Below are 14446 nucleotides of genomic sequence, written 5' to 3'. Positions count from 1 at the left end.
AAGCAAAGCAGCTGGTGTGACCTGGGCATATTGTGCTTGTGTTGTTGCTGAGAGATCACAGCTCCGCCTGAGGGAAGAAGACAACCTTCTTACCCTGCCCTCTGGGAGTTGTTACAGTGGGACTCTGTAGAAACTGGTGTTTCTCTGAAGCTTACTGAGACTATCCAAGAGTCTGAGGAGTTAAAGCATGAGATCTGTGAGATCAAAGAACTGAACTGAGGGCTACGTGTCCGCGGGAGACAGGCTTTGGTCTCCTCGGCAGATGTGGCTGGTGTCTCATAGACTCCTGTATGCAGCCGCTGCCTCTGTATCTTCTTCCTCAGTCAGGGCCCGAAAATTCCTGCCGCAGAGGACAGAGCAAGAGAGATGTGTGGAGAAGGGCAGGAGAAGGCAAGGGCGCATCGTGTCCCCAAATACCAGGCATGGTGTGCAAGGAAGGGGTCACTGCTAATGCGCTGGCAGGGGTTGGGAGCTACCTGACCTAGCTCCAGTCCAATGCTCTGATGTATCCTAAACCCAAGAGTTTGCATAATTCAGATGAAGAGGTAAGTGGAGGTTATACAAGGTCTGAAGAGAGCAGTGGGCAGGGGCCCAACTGGGGTCAGGTAGTTTGCTGCCTTCCTGCAGTAATATGTGATAGGTGATAACAAAACTCACAAAGAACAAGCAGCACTACAGCATTTTCTGGAGGGAAAGGGAATTACTGTACTGCCAGAGGCAAGCATTTTGGCGGACAGGGTTTAAGGTATTAAGACTGGCCATACATTAAGTCAGGCTTGGGACTGCACTTTTCATATCAAAGCTACTGTGTTTTTCCACAGTAGCGAAGGTCTTGCAGAAAGAATTTCTAGGTGATTTACAGAGCTACTGCAGTCATCAAAAATACATAAGCAAGCAGTGTGAAGAAAGTAGGTGGAATATGCCAGACCGCTGGTTACCTGACAGCAGAGGGATTCTCGCTCATACCGTGGCAGCTCAGTGACACTAGAGACCAGGGAAGGTGCAGCTTATTCTGGCTCCACCAGAAGCAGCTACCAGACCCAAAAGAGAATTTTAGCTGAATTAATGTGTCATGTCATTGTACGATTACAAGTGAACAACACTCACTTTTCTTGCAGTGCTTGATAAAAATAAGAATTCAGTCACTCTGAGTTACTACAGATGCATCTTCAATGCACAGTAGCTGTAAGTGAACTGTAAATACACCAGGCATGGGCAGTTTCCACTCATTGCCTGAAAACATAATTCCTGTAGCAGAACAGCACTGCAGCTGACCTAATAAATACCAGTGCTGAGCAGGGCTAATTATCTTCAATGCAGCACTGCCCTGGCATGGCTGTGCAGCTTCCCGCTCCAGAATTAGCTTAGCCGGGACTTGTTTGGGTGTCTGCGCTGTCCTTCACGGTATGGTAGAAGCAGCGAGCAGTGCTTGGTGGAGGAGCGTCTCTTGCATGCTCCGGACTGCAGTATTCCTCTGCTCGAATGCACTGGGGAAGTGCTGGCCTCCAGAGCAACGAAGTCACTTTACAGCTCCTCTTGAAAATTTGTCTTTGACTGGGGTGAAGTTGTGGTAACCTTGGACCTAATTTTGGAGCAGCAAGCCCCTGTCCCTTCTGCAAACAATGCTTGTTAGTATATGGTGCCTCTAAGCAAAATGTTGACCAGTATGCTTGGAGCTTCTTTTTTTCTATAAAGCAGTTACCAGTGTCATATGGGTAACTACTAAATGATGCTCCTCTGACCTATGGGAGGAATGAATCTCTGTTCCCAAGATCTCATTGCCTAAAAACAACTTAATAAAAAGTAGATGTTGGAAGTTGGTGTAAAATGGTGTGCAGAAAATACTTGGGGATTCTTTAACTCAAGATTTTGAAGGTCAGATAAGACAAGTGAATTGGTAAAACTGGCTCGGTATCAGCTATTTAAGTGAGAAGGTAGATAAATAATTGCACATCTTGTAGCAGCTGGATTTATGAAGGTTCTGGTCTAGTTATATCAGGGAATACAGGGAAGTGCCTTACGTGGAAAGGACTAGATGAGCATTTTTTTGACACCTAATCTCAGTCAGCTGTGCAAACACAGAGCCCACTTCTGTTGGTCTGTAAGGAGTCTCAATTTGTTTGTCTCAAGATAATGTCAAAATCACTCTTGTCCTTAAGAGAAGTTGCCCTGAGGACAGGAGATGGGGATACAGCCTAGACCAAAACAGTGTGTTTCTTTTCCACTAATGCTTCCAAATATGGCTTTTCTTTTACTGTAGTACTGGATAAACGAATACACCTCCACCTTGGGGATTGGTGTCTTCCACTCTGGCATCGAGATCTACGGCAGAGGTATGATGTATTTCCTTTTCACTACCTGCAGAACATGGGGACAACTGTATGGCTATTCTGATACAGAAAAGCACCCCAAACTCATAGATTTTGGCAAGGAATGTTTTGAGCAGTGAAAAACTCAGCCAGTTTTCTTTTTAGAGTCCATTGTGGAGTCAAGCAGGAATTCGTGCAGTTCTGTCATGAACCATGTAGCCCTTCTTATTTTTGGCATGTAACTGCAGCCTCTATCACTTGTGCAGGTGTGTAGCAGGATGGCAGAAAGGAGGGACCAAGCAATGTTGGAAAGCTGTTCCACAGTGGAAGAGTGGGAGAGAGAAGGGGAGAAATGAGGGAGGGGGAAGAGAGAGGTGGATCGGTGGTTGTCTTGCGAGCCGCATATGCGTGTTTGTGCTAATTCTGTGTCAGAGTAAATCCATTTTGCAGTAATCCTTTATGAATGTCTATGGTCTAGAAATCTTGGAATCTGGATTTCCATATCTTGGAAACTGTTCTTTTGAAACAGCAGAGTTAGAAGGAAAAGAAAATGTTGTGTAAGATTTTTGAAATGGTCTGGATCAGGAATAGTGTGGCCAGCAGGAGCAGGGAAGCGATCGTCCCCTCATACGTGGCCCTGGTGAGGCTGCACCTTGAATACTGGGTTCAGTTTTGGGCCCCCCACTACAGGAAAGACGTTGTGTTGCTGGAACATGTCCAGAGGAGAGCAACAAAGCTGGTGAGGGGTCTGGAGCACAAATCTGATGAGGAGCATCTGAGTGGGACTCGGGTTCCTAGAGAAAAGGAGGCTGAGGGGAGACCTTATTGCTCTCTACAACTGCCTGAAAGGAGGGGGTAGCCAGGTAGGTGTTGGTCTCTTCTGCCAGGTAATGGGCAATAGGACGAGTGGAAATGGTCTGAAATTGTGCCAGGAGAGGTTACTATTGGACATCAGGAAAAATTTCTTCACAGAAAGGGTTGTCAGGAATGGTCTGCCCAGGGAAGTGGTTCAGTCCCCATCCCTGGAGGTATTTAGAAGATGGGTAGATGAGGTGCTTAGGGACATGGTTTAGTGGTGGGATGGTAGGGTTAGGTTAACAGTTGGACTTGATGATCTTAAAGGTCTTTTCCAACCTAAAGCATTCTATGATTCTATTCTATTCTATGGATGGGGTTGAAGCTGATTAGAGCACCCACTGCAAAAGGAGCAGTCAAGGGATGTGGGAAAACAGTTGTAGTGCAGTGAAGGACAGACAGGCATCACAGATTTTCCACTTCCTCCTTCAGAGTTAAATGGGAATGACTTGGGATATCTCACTCGTGGTATTTTTAGCCAGTGCCATGCAGTAGATAACCCCCCTGGGGTGCCATGTTTCATTTCAAGTACAGAACTTTTCACAGGCTGTGCAAGATGGCGTGCATGACACTGTGAAGTCTACAGGCTGTGTTCCACAGGCCATAGCCTGTATGACCTGGAGGGACCTCCTGGCTTGACTCGTGCTGAGGCGGCAGAGCAAAATCAGCTTGGCTTTTTGCAAATGATTCCCAGTTGCTGCCTGTAAATCCCTTTGGAAGAAAACTACTTAATTTCTTCCTACTCTAAAAAAAGTCTTCTACCAGTTCAGTACCACGACCAACAGTCTCTTGTTGTGTTTCTCGATGCCTCCACCGCAGAACTTTCCACTGAGAAGAAGCCACCTGGACAGGCACAGAGACAGACCTGGAGAGTTTTCCTGGTGCTGTGGGAAAGTAGTAGTGCTAGCATGGAGACAGGCTCTGAGGCTCTGGCTGATAGGTAACTGGACAGAGAAAATGGCTTTTTGGAGTCTGGCTGAAACTGATGCTGGCCATAGCCCAGCCCCTGGTGCTGATGCTGAGCCATGCAGACAGCTGCCATAGACTTTTTCCTGAATTTGCATTCATTCAATTACTCACAGTCTGTTTCTTTCCTTGTCAGAGTTTGCCTATGGAGGGCATCCCTACCCTTTCAGTGGGATTTTTGAGATCACACCTGGCAGTGCGGTAGAGCTTGGCGAGACCTTTAAATTCAAGTAAGAGCCCTTTTTTCTACCTCTTCCCCTCTCCCCCCTGGTAGCCACTGGTATAGGGGGAGCAAGGAAGTCCTCTCCTGGGTGTCCCCCTTTTCCGCTCCTCATAAGCACCTTCACCGCATCCTTTACATGATCCTCGTTCAAAGGCAGCCCTGCAGAGATTTTGGATGTGGATGAAAGAGCATGTACACCAAACAGGGAACAGTGCTGAACTGTGTTTGGCAGGGTTTAAATGCATACTTACAAATGAATGCAGTTCTCTTTTCCCATTTTCTATTTTCTGTGCTCCAAGTTTCACCTGTCAGCAAGAGCAGGAGTAACTGTGTTGGACAGGGGAAAAAGAAAACCTAGTTTTTTTATGAGCATCACCTATTTACGGATACTGCAGAGAATACCAGAAGTCATCTCATGTGTTTATTGCTGCTCTGTCACAAGGGACAGGCCAGCTGCTAGAGGAGTCTGAGAGGACGCTGCATTAAGGTGTTGTTCAAGGTGCTCAGACTGTGGGGCTGTGGGCCAAGGAACTGCCCATGGCAGGTGGGGCTTGACCTTCCCAGACTGCCAGTTTCTGTTGAGGGTTGTTGGAGGCTTTGAGAAGCCTGAATGCTATTGAGTGAATGCTGAGAGAAGCAATAGGTTTCTGCATGAAGTTCTCAGTCTGCTCCTTCCTGGTCCACCCCATGAAAACCCTCTCCATCATGAGAAAATTGTCTTCTCTGTCCTACTGGAATTTTCTATTGAGGGGCGAAGGGCAGAGTGGGAGCAGACCCCCAAAGCTGAGACTTCCCTGGTGGTGAGCAGGAAGCTCTTGGGGCTGTTGCCTGTGCTGTAACCTTCTTTGTGGATTAGCTGGAGATATTACCGTGCCATTTGGTTAGTGAGAGTCTCTGACAGCCCCAGACATCCATGTCCATGTCTTAAGTGTGTCCTTGCCAACGTCTCATCATTTTGTTTTCCCTAGGTATGTATCACTCTCTTCACTGTATCTTTCCATGTTTCCTGTTGTGTGTTTTGTTTTTAACTAGAGAATCCATTGCCTTGGGCACTACAGACTTCACAGAAGAGGACGTGGATAAGATTATGGAAGAGCTGGGCAAGGAGTACAAAGGCAACGCATACCACCTGATGCACAAGAACTGCAATCACTTCTCTGCTGCTCTGGCTGAGGTGGGCACAGCTATCTTATTTATTTATTATTTTTTGCTGCTTCAGATCTGTAGTAGTGCTTACAGAAAGGGAACTGGGGTCAGCACAGCCTGCCAGGCCAGAGACCATAGCCAAATCTCCTGTCTCTGCCCTTAATATTTTTGAAAGCCCTTTGCTGTTGAAAGAGATGGGATCAGGAGGTAGAGATGCAGCAGGTTTATCACATGAAATTAGGAATGGCTGCATTTTGGTTTACTGAATAGGCGCTGAGCAGGAACTGGAAGGACAGACCTGGCTAGCATGCAAATGTGCATGATTTTAATAACAAGCACAAATAACCCTACATGATCTGCAAAGGAATAAAAATGGCTTATCAGTGTTCTGCAAATAAAAATTTTGCAGCATTCAGTAAGTGTATGTCCCTCTTCCTTATTTAATACGCACCATCCAAAACCCATTAAAAAAAAATATTTTCTCAAAGACATCTTTGGTGCTTATTCATTTTCATGTTCACAAAACCACTGTGAATTATAAGAGAGCTGTTATTTCTCTTCAGAGAGAATTGAAGCATGGAGAAGCACAAATTTATCCCAACTATCTGCTAATTTGGGACATTTTATTTTTGATTCCCAAAGATCTGATTATTTAGGGGTGAAGCTGCCTTCCTCCTTACCCTCCAGATGAGATGTTTGAAGTGTGTTTCAATTAAGGTGTGAATATTCAGCACTTGTGTGAATCTGAATTCAGGATCTTGACCCAGTGCCAGAAAAATACATGAAAAGCACAACATGGAAGTGGCCTTCCATAAAAACTGTTTCTGTGCTTTCCATAGGTGTTTTACAGCAAACGCAAGGAGAAAATATCATTCTTCTAAATAGAGTTCAACCACTTTAACAGTGAAACTTTCATTTCTCTTTCTGGAGTCCCCATCCTCATTCACTACACAGCTCTTGCCTTTCTTCATCATATGGGGCAAGAGTCCTATTCCAATGACCTCTTTTGCCACAAGTGTCCATTCATCCCCAAACATGCCCAACCATGGATCTCGAGTGAGATGAGATTCTATAGAAGAAATGCTGCATGATTTTGTAAGAAAATCCCTCATGAATCTGAGAAGCAGCAATTAATTTACAAGGGACCTGCTTAGGCTCCTAGGAAAACCAGTTCTCTACCATTTGGGTTTTTTTTTTTTTTTTTTTAACCATCCTTGCTAATTATAGAAAGAGAAAATGAGTGGGCCCTTTCTGTAGATGTTAGCAAATAAAAATAAAGAGGAAGGAATTGTATTGGTACAAACAGAGAATGAAGTTTCAAGCAGTGCAGTGATGAAATCAATGTTAGCCACACTACTGTTTTGGAGTCAGAGAATCAAATTACTGCAACAGAAAATGGGAACTTGAAAAATTATCTGGGGAACCCAGGAGAAAGCTGTGTGATTAAGCAGTAAAATAAGGTCATCGCTTATTACATACTTTAATATGTAAAATTTCTGTCTCGTGTTCAAGCCGTAAGTTCAAAGCCATTCTTCCTTGATTCTGCTGCTACATACTGGTGAATCCCTTGCTGGGCCTTCCAAACACAAGTCAAATAAGAGATCCTAATAAAAAAACTACTAGGGTATTTTAAATTTTGCTTTCAATACACCTTCAGTAAATATCTTTACAGTAGTGGAATTTAGGGTGAAGTTTTTCTGCAAGGGCTTTCTTGGTGGATTCTGTGTGCTCGTTCACTGCCCCATAACCTATCCAGATAATAAAATGTTGTGGTTTAACCCGGCTGGCAACTAAGCACCACGCAGCCGCTCGCTCACTCCCCTCCTCCCTCAGTGGGATGGGGGAGAGAATCGGGAAGAAAATAAAAGGTTAGAGCCGAGGGCTGAGATAAAGACAGTTTAATAAGAGAAAATAATAATAATAGTAATAATGAGAATGATAACAGAATATACAAAACGAATGATGCCCAATGCAATTGCTCACCACCCGCTGACCGATGCCCAGCCCGTCCCGAGCCGCGATCAGTCCCCGAGCAGTGAGCAGTCTCCCCGCGACCGACCGACCAACCCCCCCGAGCATGACGTTATATGGTATGGAATAGCCCTTTGGTCAGTTTGGGTTAGCTGTCCTAGTTGTGCTGTACTCCCAGCTTGTTATGCACCTGGCCGAGCAGGGGAAGCTCAAAAAGTCCTTGAGTAGTCTGAGCACTACTTGGCAACAACTAAAACCATCAGTGTGTTATCAACATTCTTCTGGTACTAAATCCAAAACACAGCACTATGCTAGCTACTATGAAGAAAATTAACTCTATCCCAACCGAAACCAGGACATAAAACAAAATCCTAAATGGGTAATTCTGACACTTCTGCCCCCAAAAGCAGAATATACTCAGGCTTTAGGTCAGCTTAAATAAACCCTTCATAGGCAAGCAGGATTTTTTTGTTGCTGTTACTCTTCACTTATGCTTGTGTTTATTGCCACTCTTTAAAGTATTACAAATGCAAAACCAGAGGAAGCACGCTGAAGGCCCTGGATGGTCTCTAGCATCAAGATACAGAAAATGGGAGGTGAAATTCTTAAAGAAATAGCTGGTGTTAAGACACTAAGCAAAAGTCCCAGCTGTTCAACATCCTTCTGTCAGTAACATAAGAAATACATGTGGCCACCTTATGACAGATGTCTCCATCCTTTCTGGTAAACCCAGTAATTTGGCAATCACTGTGTTTCAGAGCAGGGTGAGAAGTAGCACAGCGTTATCTTGGGATACTTCCTACCTGTTGTGGTTTAACCCAGCAGACAGCTGAACAGCACACAGCCCTTTGCTCACCACCACCCCCACCCTACCCCAAGTGGGATGGGGGAGAGAATTGGGGAGGAAAAAAAGTAACATTTGTGTGTTGAGATAAAGACAGTTTAATAGGACAGAGAAGGAAGGGATAATAATAAAAGAATATACAAAATAAGTGATGCACAATGCAATTGCTTACCACCTGCCGACCGATACCCAGCCAATTCCTGAGCAGCGTTTTCCCCTGCAAGCCAACTTCCCCCAGTTTCTATACTGAGCATGACATCATTGGTCTGGAATAGCCCTTTGGCCAGTTGGGGTCAGCTGTCCTGGCCGTGCCCCCTCCCGGCTTCTTGTGCATCTGGCAGAGCAGGGGAAGCTGAGAAGTCCTTGACTGGTGTAAGCCCTGCTTAGCAACAACTAAAGCATCAGTGAGTTATCAACATTCTTCTCATGCTAAATCCAAAGCACAGCACCATGCCAGATACTAGGGAGAAAAAAAAATTAAGTCTATCCCAGCTGAAACCAGGACATAACTTCTTGGAGGAAAGACTGCTTGAAATCTATTGAGACAGAACCTTCTTGAACTAAAAGCAGTGGAAGTTTCTATTCTCATTTCCCAACATCTGGATGCTTGCCTCACTCTGCAGTCTTAGTGCTTGTTTTTTTCCTTGCTGTAGTTTCCATTAAAACAAAACAAACCCCATCATATCAGAAAGCTCCAGACCCTACCATATGGAGCTATAAGGTACAGCCTTATAGTGCGCAGAATGTGCTGACTACATGATGAGTGGCTTTCAAGACTGTGTCTATATGTGTCACCACAGAGGGCAGAAAACAGAATGAACGGATCTTTGTGCCCAAAAACCAGTTCTGAGATGAGTCTGTTTAGTGTTTGTATTGCCCTTTCCTTCTGACTCATCATCTGGGAAGCAGCAATAATAATAATTAGCATCTATTTATGCATAGCTATGTTATGTGGCAAAGCCAGGAAACTGGAAGAAGTATTCAAAGAATTAAAAGAAAAGATGTATGAATTTTATCCAACAGAATAAACCTTCTCACTGGAACTGGGATTTAACTCCAGCCACACAAAAGGCAGCCAGGGATTTTAAGTGAGTATAAATTCTTGGTCTCTCTGTTGCTATAGCCCAGCTGAAAGGTGATGCTATCGGTATCGCAATGCCTTTTCACCACAGAAGGGGCTGGGGGTGGAGGCTAATTTTAGCGTGAAAGAGGGAATGACCAGCTCTGCTCCCATTAGGCCTTTCTGCCCAGGGACATAAGCAGTGTTGTGAGTTCAGGAGATGGCTGTCCTGAGCCTCCTGACTAATGCCAGGCAAGTCGCATCCCTGCTCTGTGCCTAAGTATCTCCCTTTGTATGCTAGGTTATTTCCTGCCTTTAAAAAGGGCTCCGAAAGCTTTTGATGACAGCTCTCTTATCCACTGAGGTTAGTTAGCTGGTTTATGGCTTGCATCATTCTGTATCAGCACACAAGACCAGAGCTAGAGCTTTATAACTGTGTGGCAACATATGAGTTAATGTGTGTTTACACAAATCTATCTGGCAGGCCTTGAGATTTGGCTGTACGGCCATGCACTACGGTAGCTGCATTTGGCCACCTTCATCTCCTCATCTGGCTGTGGGCTTGCCAGTGGTTGGCAACATACAGATGTTGCCGCGGTGGCTGGGCCGTGTGTTGGGAAGATACCATCTAGTCACAGGGACTGTGGGCAGATGCAGCCATGTGTCCTGCTCGGCTGAGGTCATGATTCTGTAGAGGGAGCAGGAAGGAGGTATAAGGCTGGCTCCCCTCCCCAGAGAGGCTCTCAGGATCACACCGTGAGACAACGGCTGCATGTCTGATTGCCAGGACCTGTTAGCTGGGTTCCCTGTCCTCAAAAGGATTGTTGAAGCCACAGGACTTTACTTTCAAAGTTATTGTTTGCTTGTCCTTTATCGGTGTTTTCTCAGCAAATAGAACATCCATCCAGAAATCTTTCATCTATATCTGTTTATGAATGATTTTTTTCTGTCAAATCCATGTTTAATACAGCAATGCCCCAGGTCCCACCATGAAAACTGGTAACTGTTATCTTTGAGTTGTAAAATTTGTGGTCTAAGTAGGCAATGCAGACTGTCTGCTAATGGTTAGGGGCATGTCCAGACCGATGTTCATGACTACGCCATTTGGCCATGCATCTTGAAAAATCCCTGGACTGCAGCAAGTCCAGCACAAGCAGATAAGCTCTACTTAACCACTGGCCATGGCTTTGACCTGCTATCTACCTCTGAAAAAACTCACTTTGCAGCGCTGTTGCAACCTAATTGCTTGCTGCTGTGGCACTGAGCCTCTCCCTACAATGCCATGCATCTCTTCCGAGTCTTCTGATCTTCCTGCCCACATTCACTTGTAAGCTGCAAGGGACTTTGTTACTCCCTCATTGGCACTTAGCTCTGAACTTTCCTTACTCCCTACTGCAGACTGCCAAGCATATTCATACTTGCTCAAGACTTAGATCTCTCCCTGCTTTGCCAGTTCCCTATGGTCTTCTAATAAGCAGCTACTGGATCAAAGAGGCATTGCTGGGTCTACTCACAAAGCAGCTCCTGTGGAAAGCAAACAGAGAATGACCTGGTTTCAGCAGCAGCAGTTCACACTTCATCTTCTCCAACACCATTTTATGGCAGCATTCTCACTGAGCAATTCACTGAACATGCTGCATGATCAGGAGTCTCTTCCTGCAGATTTCCTGAGAAAATCTTCTTCATCAGGGAACTCTGGGTTAAGAAGTGAGGAACTACCAGGGAGCATAAGTGTCTGCCTAGTAAATGCTACACACCACCTTAATTAGTTTTGAAGGAAGTTGTGATGTAAAGCAGGGCAGAATTTCCTAGTGGATAGTCATGAGTGAGAAATCTGATGCACCCCCTGAAGGCTTGCCTAGCTTCAATTTAAGGTCACTGGTACACACACCTTTGTGGTCTCCCTTTATCCTCACCATCCATGTCAGTGTGGGAAGGTGAGGGAAGCTCGATCTAAGCAGTGAAAATCTAGTCAGGCTTGCCTCAGCCACTCTGACTCCTGCAACATGATTCCATAGTACCTATATTTATAAACCAGTTACTTAAGCAAATTTTTTGTGGGTTAAAATGAAGAGGTTCATCAAACTGGGATTAGCAATTCGCCTACAAGAAGCTTGTCCATGTCATGTTGCTTATGTTGACAGTCCCCAAAATCAAGCGGCATCAGTACCACACTGTCTGAAGAAACCATCCAGGAGGATGGGCAATCCTTTTGGGGGACTTAAGTCTGCAATTTCTGCAAAGAAAAATGAGTCAGGCCATCAGGAGCACAGCACAAATTTCCCATCCTATTCTGAGCTTCTGTGCCTTTCTGCGTGTCAGTGCTCCAGGCAGGTAATGCTGCTGGCACACAGCAGGGATTTTGGCAGTCTGGTAAGGTTATGCATGTGTGGGGAATTCAGTCAGGACCACATCAATACTGGGTGAAGTCCTTCTGTTTGATCATCTGTTGCTAAGTCACTATGTTCCTAACAGTCCCCCGTGTATACTTACAGCAATATGTTCAAATGGCCCTTCAAGGAATTGCAAAATATTTATGTTCTTTATGAGTTGCCCTGGCTGATGGAAGAGGCTATTTAAACTCTGCCAGATGGAAAAAATATTGGCTTTTGAACATTAGAAAAACCTTTTAAAACAAAAAGAAAGGCTAAAATAATTAGTTCTTTCCATGATGTGATTTGTTGAATTTCCTGGTTTTTTTCAGAACAAGGAGATGTAAGATAGCAAGAGGACAGAAGTTACAAATTGCTGTAAAGCAGACATAAAGGGAGATGAATACATCTGTGCTTTCAGAAAAAAGCCAAACTCAAAGTAATTCCTGGGCTGTAAGTCCCCCTGCAAGGACCCGCAGGTTTGAGGTCCCAGCTATGCCATTGCTTTGCAGGAGCACTTGTCACCGCAGCAGTGGGCCACGAAGAAGAATGCCATGAGGTGCCAAGGCAGGCGTGCAGTTACACCCTCTTTGTCACAGAGACTGTTCTTGGGGCATAGATAAGGGTAGGTGCATGCAGATACAGGGAACTGTGAAATTTCTGTCAGAGGGCTCTTTTCAATGCAAGAGTGTGGCTCATGATTGTCCTGCAACTCTAAAATACAATTTGGGCTTGTGGAAGGCAGATACCAGGCAAGGGAACCACAAACTTGGCACAGCTTGTACCCCCAAACATGTGTAAAGGAGAAAGGTGTGACTGCCAGGGGTTGAAATATGGACATATAAGAAAATAAGCTCTGATGATGCATAGGCATATGGTGAGTATACCGTGCCTGAGGACAGCTTCTTCAGAGAAGGTAGCAGTAACTAGAGGATCAGAGGGAGGATGAAAGTTTTCTGCTTCCAGATTCTTCTCCAGTCTGGAGATATTCCTCAGTATTGAGTGTAAGGATCACATCATGTCACTGCAGCTTAAGGAGTCTGAAAATTCTTGTGCTGCTTAGCCCATTCACAAACAGAAGATGATCCATTTGACTTCCCACCAGCAATTTTCCATGCTTCTGAAGTTTCCTGTCTAAGATAAGCTATGGAGCTGCGTTCTTACCAGAGTGATGACAGTTGCTACAGCATGTCTCAGAAAAGGGCAAACCACCATGGGAAGGGAGAAAAACACCTTTGAATCAGCACCAGAACTGGAAGATAAGTGGAATGACTCAAGGAAATGCTCCTTCTCCCTTCATCAGTGTGATTACTGCCAAGCAACTGGTATGATCCCTATTTAAGGAAACTTCTCAGAACCTTGTTTACAGGACACATGACAGATAAGACAAAGAAGTGTGGCTCTGAGCACCAGGGAAGATAGTCCTTTTTGTTCCCCAATAGCCTTACCAGTGGTGGAATAGCAATAAAGTCAGTGGGTTTTATGGGCCCTTTTGACAAGATACAAAGTTGATGCTCATCATAATTAGGAAATTAATTGAGAGGCACTGATTCGATTCACCTTAAAAATTGTTGATGGTGGAACTTTACCTGAGATCAGTGACAGAAGGTTTTATTCTTTTATCCTGTCTTTCCTCCCTCCTCTTGAAAGAGGAATGATTTCTTTCTGATTTGCTTGCATAATTTGTCTTAAGTACCAGAAAAGGTCAAAACCTTCTGTATTTTGTAGCAGTTTCCCAGCCTGGAGTTATTTATCTGTCTTGCAGCTGCTCTAAAACTACTGTACTTTTTTGTTTTTTAAAGGAGAAGGCAGGCAGGAGAAGGCTGAGTCTATGTTAATAGGATCTGTCTGGATGTTTAAGAGCATGGTCAGAGCATCTGCAGCAGCCCCTGGGACAAACCTGGCTCAGAAACACCTTAGTGATCTGGTACAAATTCCCCTAGAGTCACTGAAAGCAGAATTTGGCTGCATGACTGAGGTACGGTGAAGCACAGTTAAACATCCCTATTTGCTTCCTAAATTATCACAACTTTCTCTTGTACCCAGGAAAAGCTATTAAAAAAGACTAGAAGCAACTCTGACATTGATGCACATGGTTCGCATCCACATGAGATCATTCTTCAGAAGGCTCTTCAAGGTCATTTGGATTTAAGGGATTAAAAACCCTTGAAGAAAAGAGATTGGTATCTCATTATCCAGCTTCCTTTTGTACCCACTGATCCTTTTCAGCCCTTTATTCCTTTAAATATTAAAGGATCTGTTTCCTTATTGCTCAGCATTTCTTGATCCAAAGGATTGGATCCAGGGGACAGTGCTTGAAGGTGTCATCTGGGTAAATGGATAAATTTGAACTTATTAGAGCTGAACTAGATTTTCAGAGTAAACCTAGTCATCAAAGGACAGAGCCTTTTAGAGGGATCTGACAGTTTTATTCAAACTTTTGCTAGGACATTTGGCGGGTTCAAACAGAACTTTTAGCTGGTGAGGCATACTCATCTGCAAGTAACTGAGAGCTACCTGGATAGAGAGAATCTTGCTGAGGTGTGGGAGAGTAAGTTAGACTGAAGATTTATTTACCTTTTCTCCTATATATCAGCAAAAATTCTCCTGAATATCAGCAACAAGATATTCTGGAGCAGGGAGTCCCTCAGCCTCTCCTGGGGGAACTGTCCTACTTTAATCATTTACATAAACAGAGAT

At 44.5% G+C, this 14446-nt stretch overlaps 1 protein-coding gene across 1 annotated transcript in view; it reads left to right on the top strand.

Moving 5' to 3' along the window:
- The first annotated feature begins 503 nt into the window (after positions 1 to 503).
- LOC104122079 (deubiquitinase DESI2) overlaps positions 504 to 14446 on the top strand; it is a 23732-nt gene continuing 9789 nt past the window's right edge. Inside the window, exons 1-4 of the mRNA XM_009634154.2 lie at positions 504 to 545; positions 2261 to 2333; positions 4267 to 4360; positions 5386 to 5527. Of these exons, the coding sequence (XP_009632449.1) occupies positions 504 to 545; positions 2261 to 2333; positions 4267 to 4360; positions 5386 to 5527 (351 nt within the window). The remainder of the gene's footprint in view (positions 546 to 2260; positions 2334 to 4266; positions 4361 to 5385; positions 5528 to 14446) is intronic.

The sequence above is a fragment of the Egretta garzetta genome, unplaced genomic scaffold (genome assembly GCF_000687185.1).
Source record: "Egretta garzetta isolate BGI_Z169 unplaced genomic scaffold, ASM68718v1 scaffold2, whole genome shotgun sequence".
NCBI classification, from domain to species: Eukaryota; Metazoa; Chordata; class Aves; order Pelecaniformes; family Ardeidae; genus Egretta; species Egretta garzetta.
Note: the sequence above shows the minus strand (reverse complement) of the source record. Positions and strands in the feature narration are given on the sequence as shown.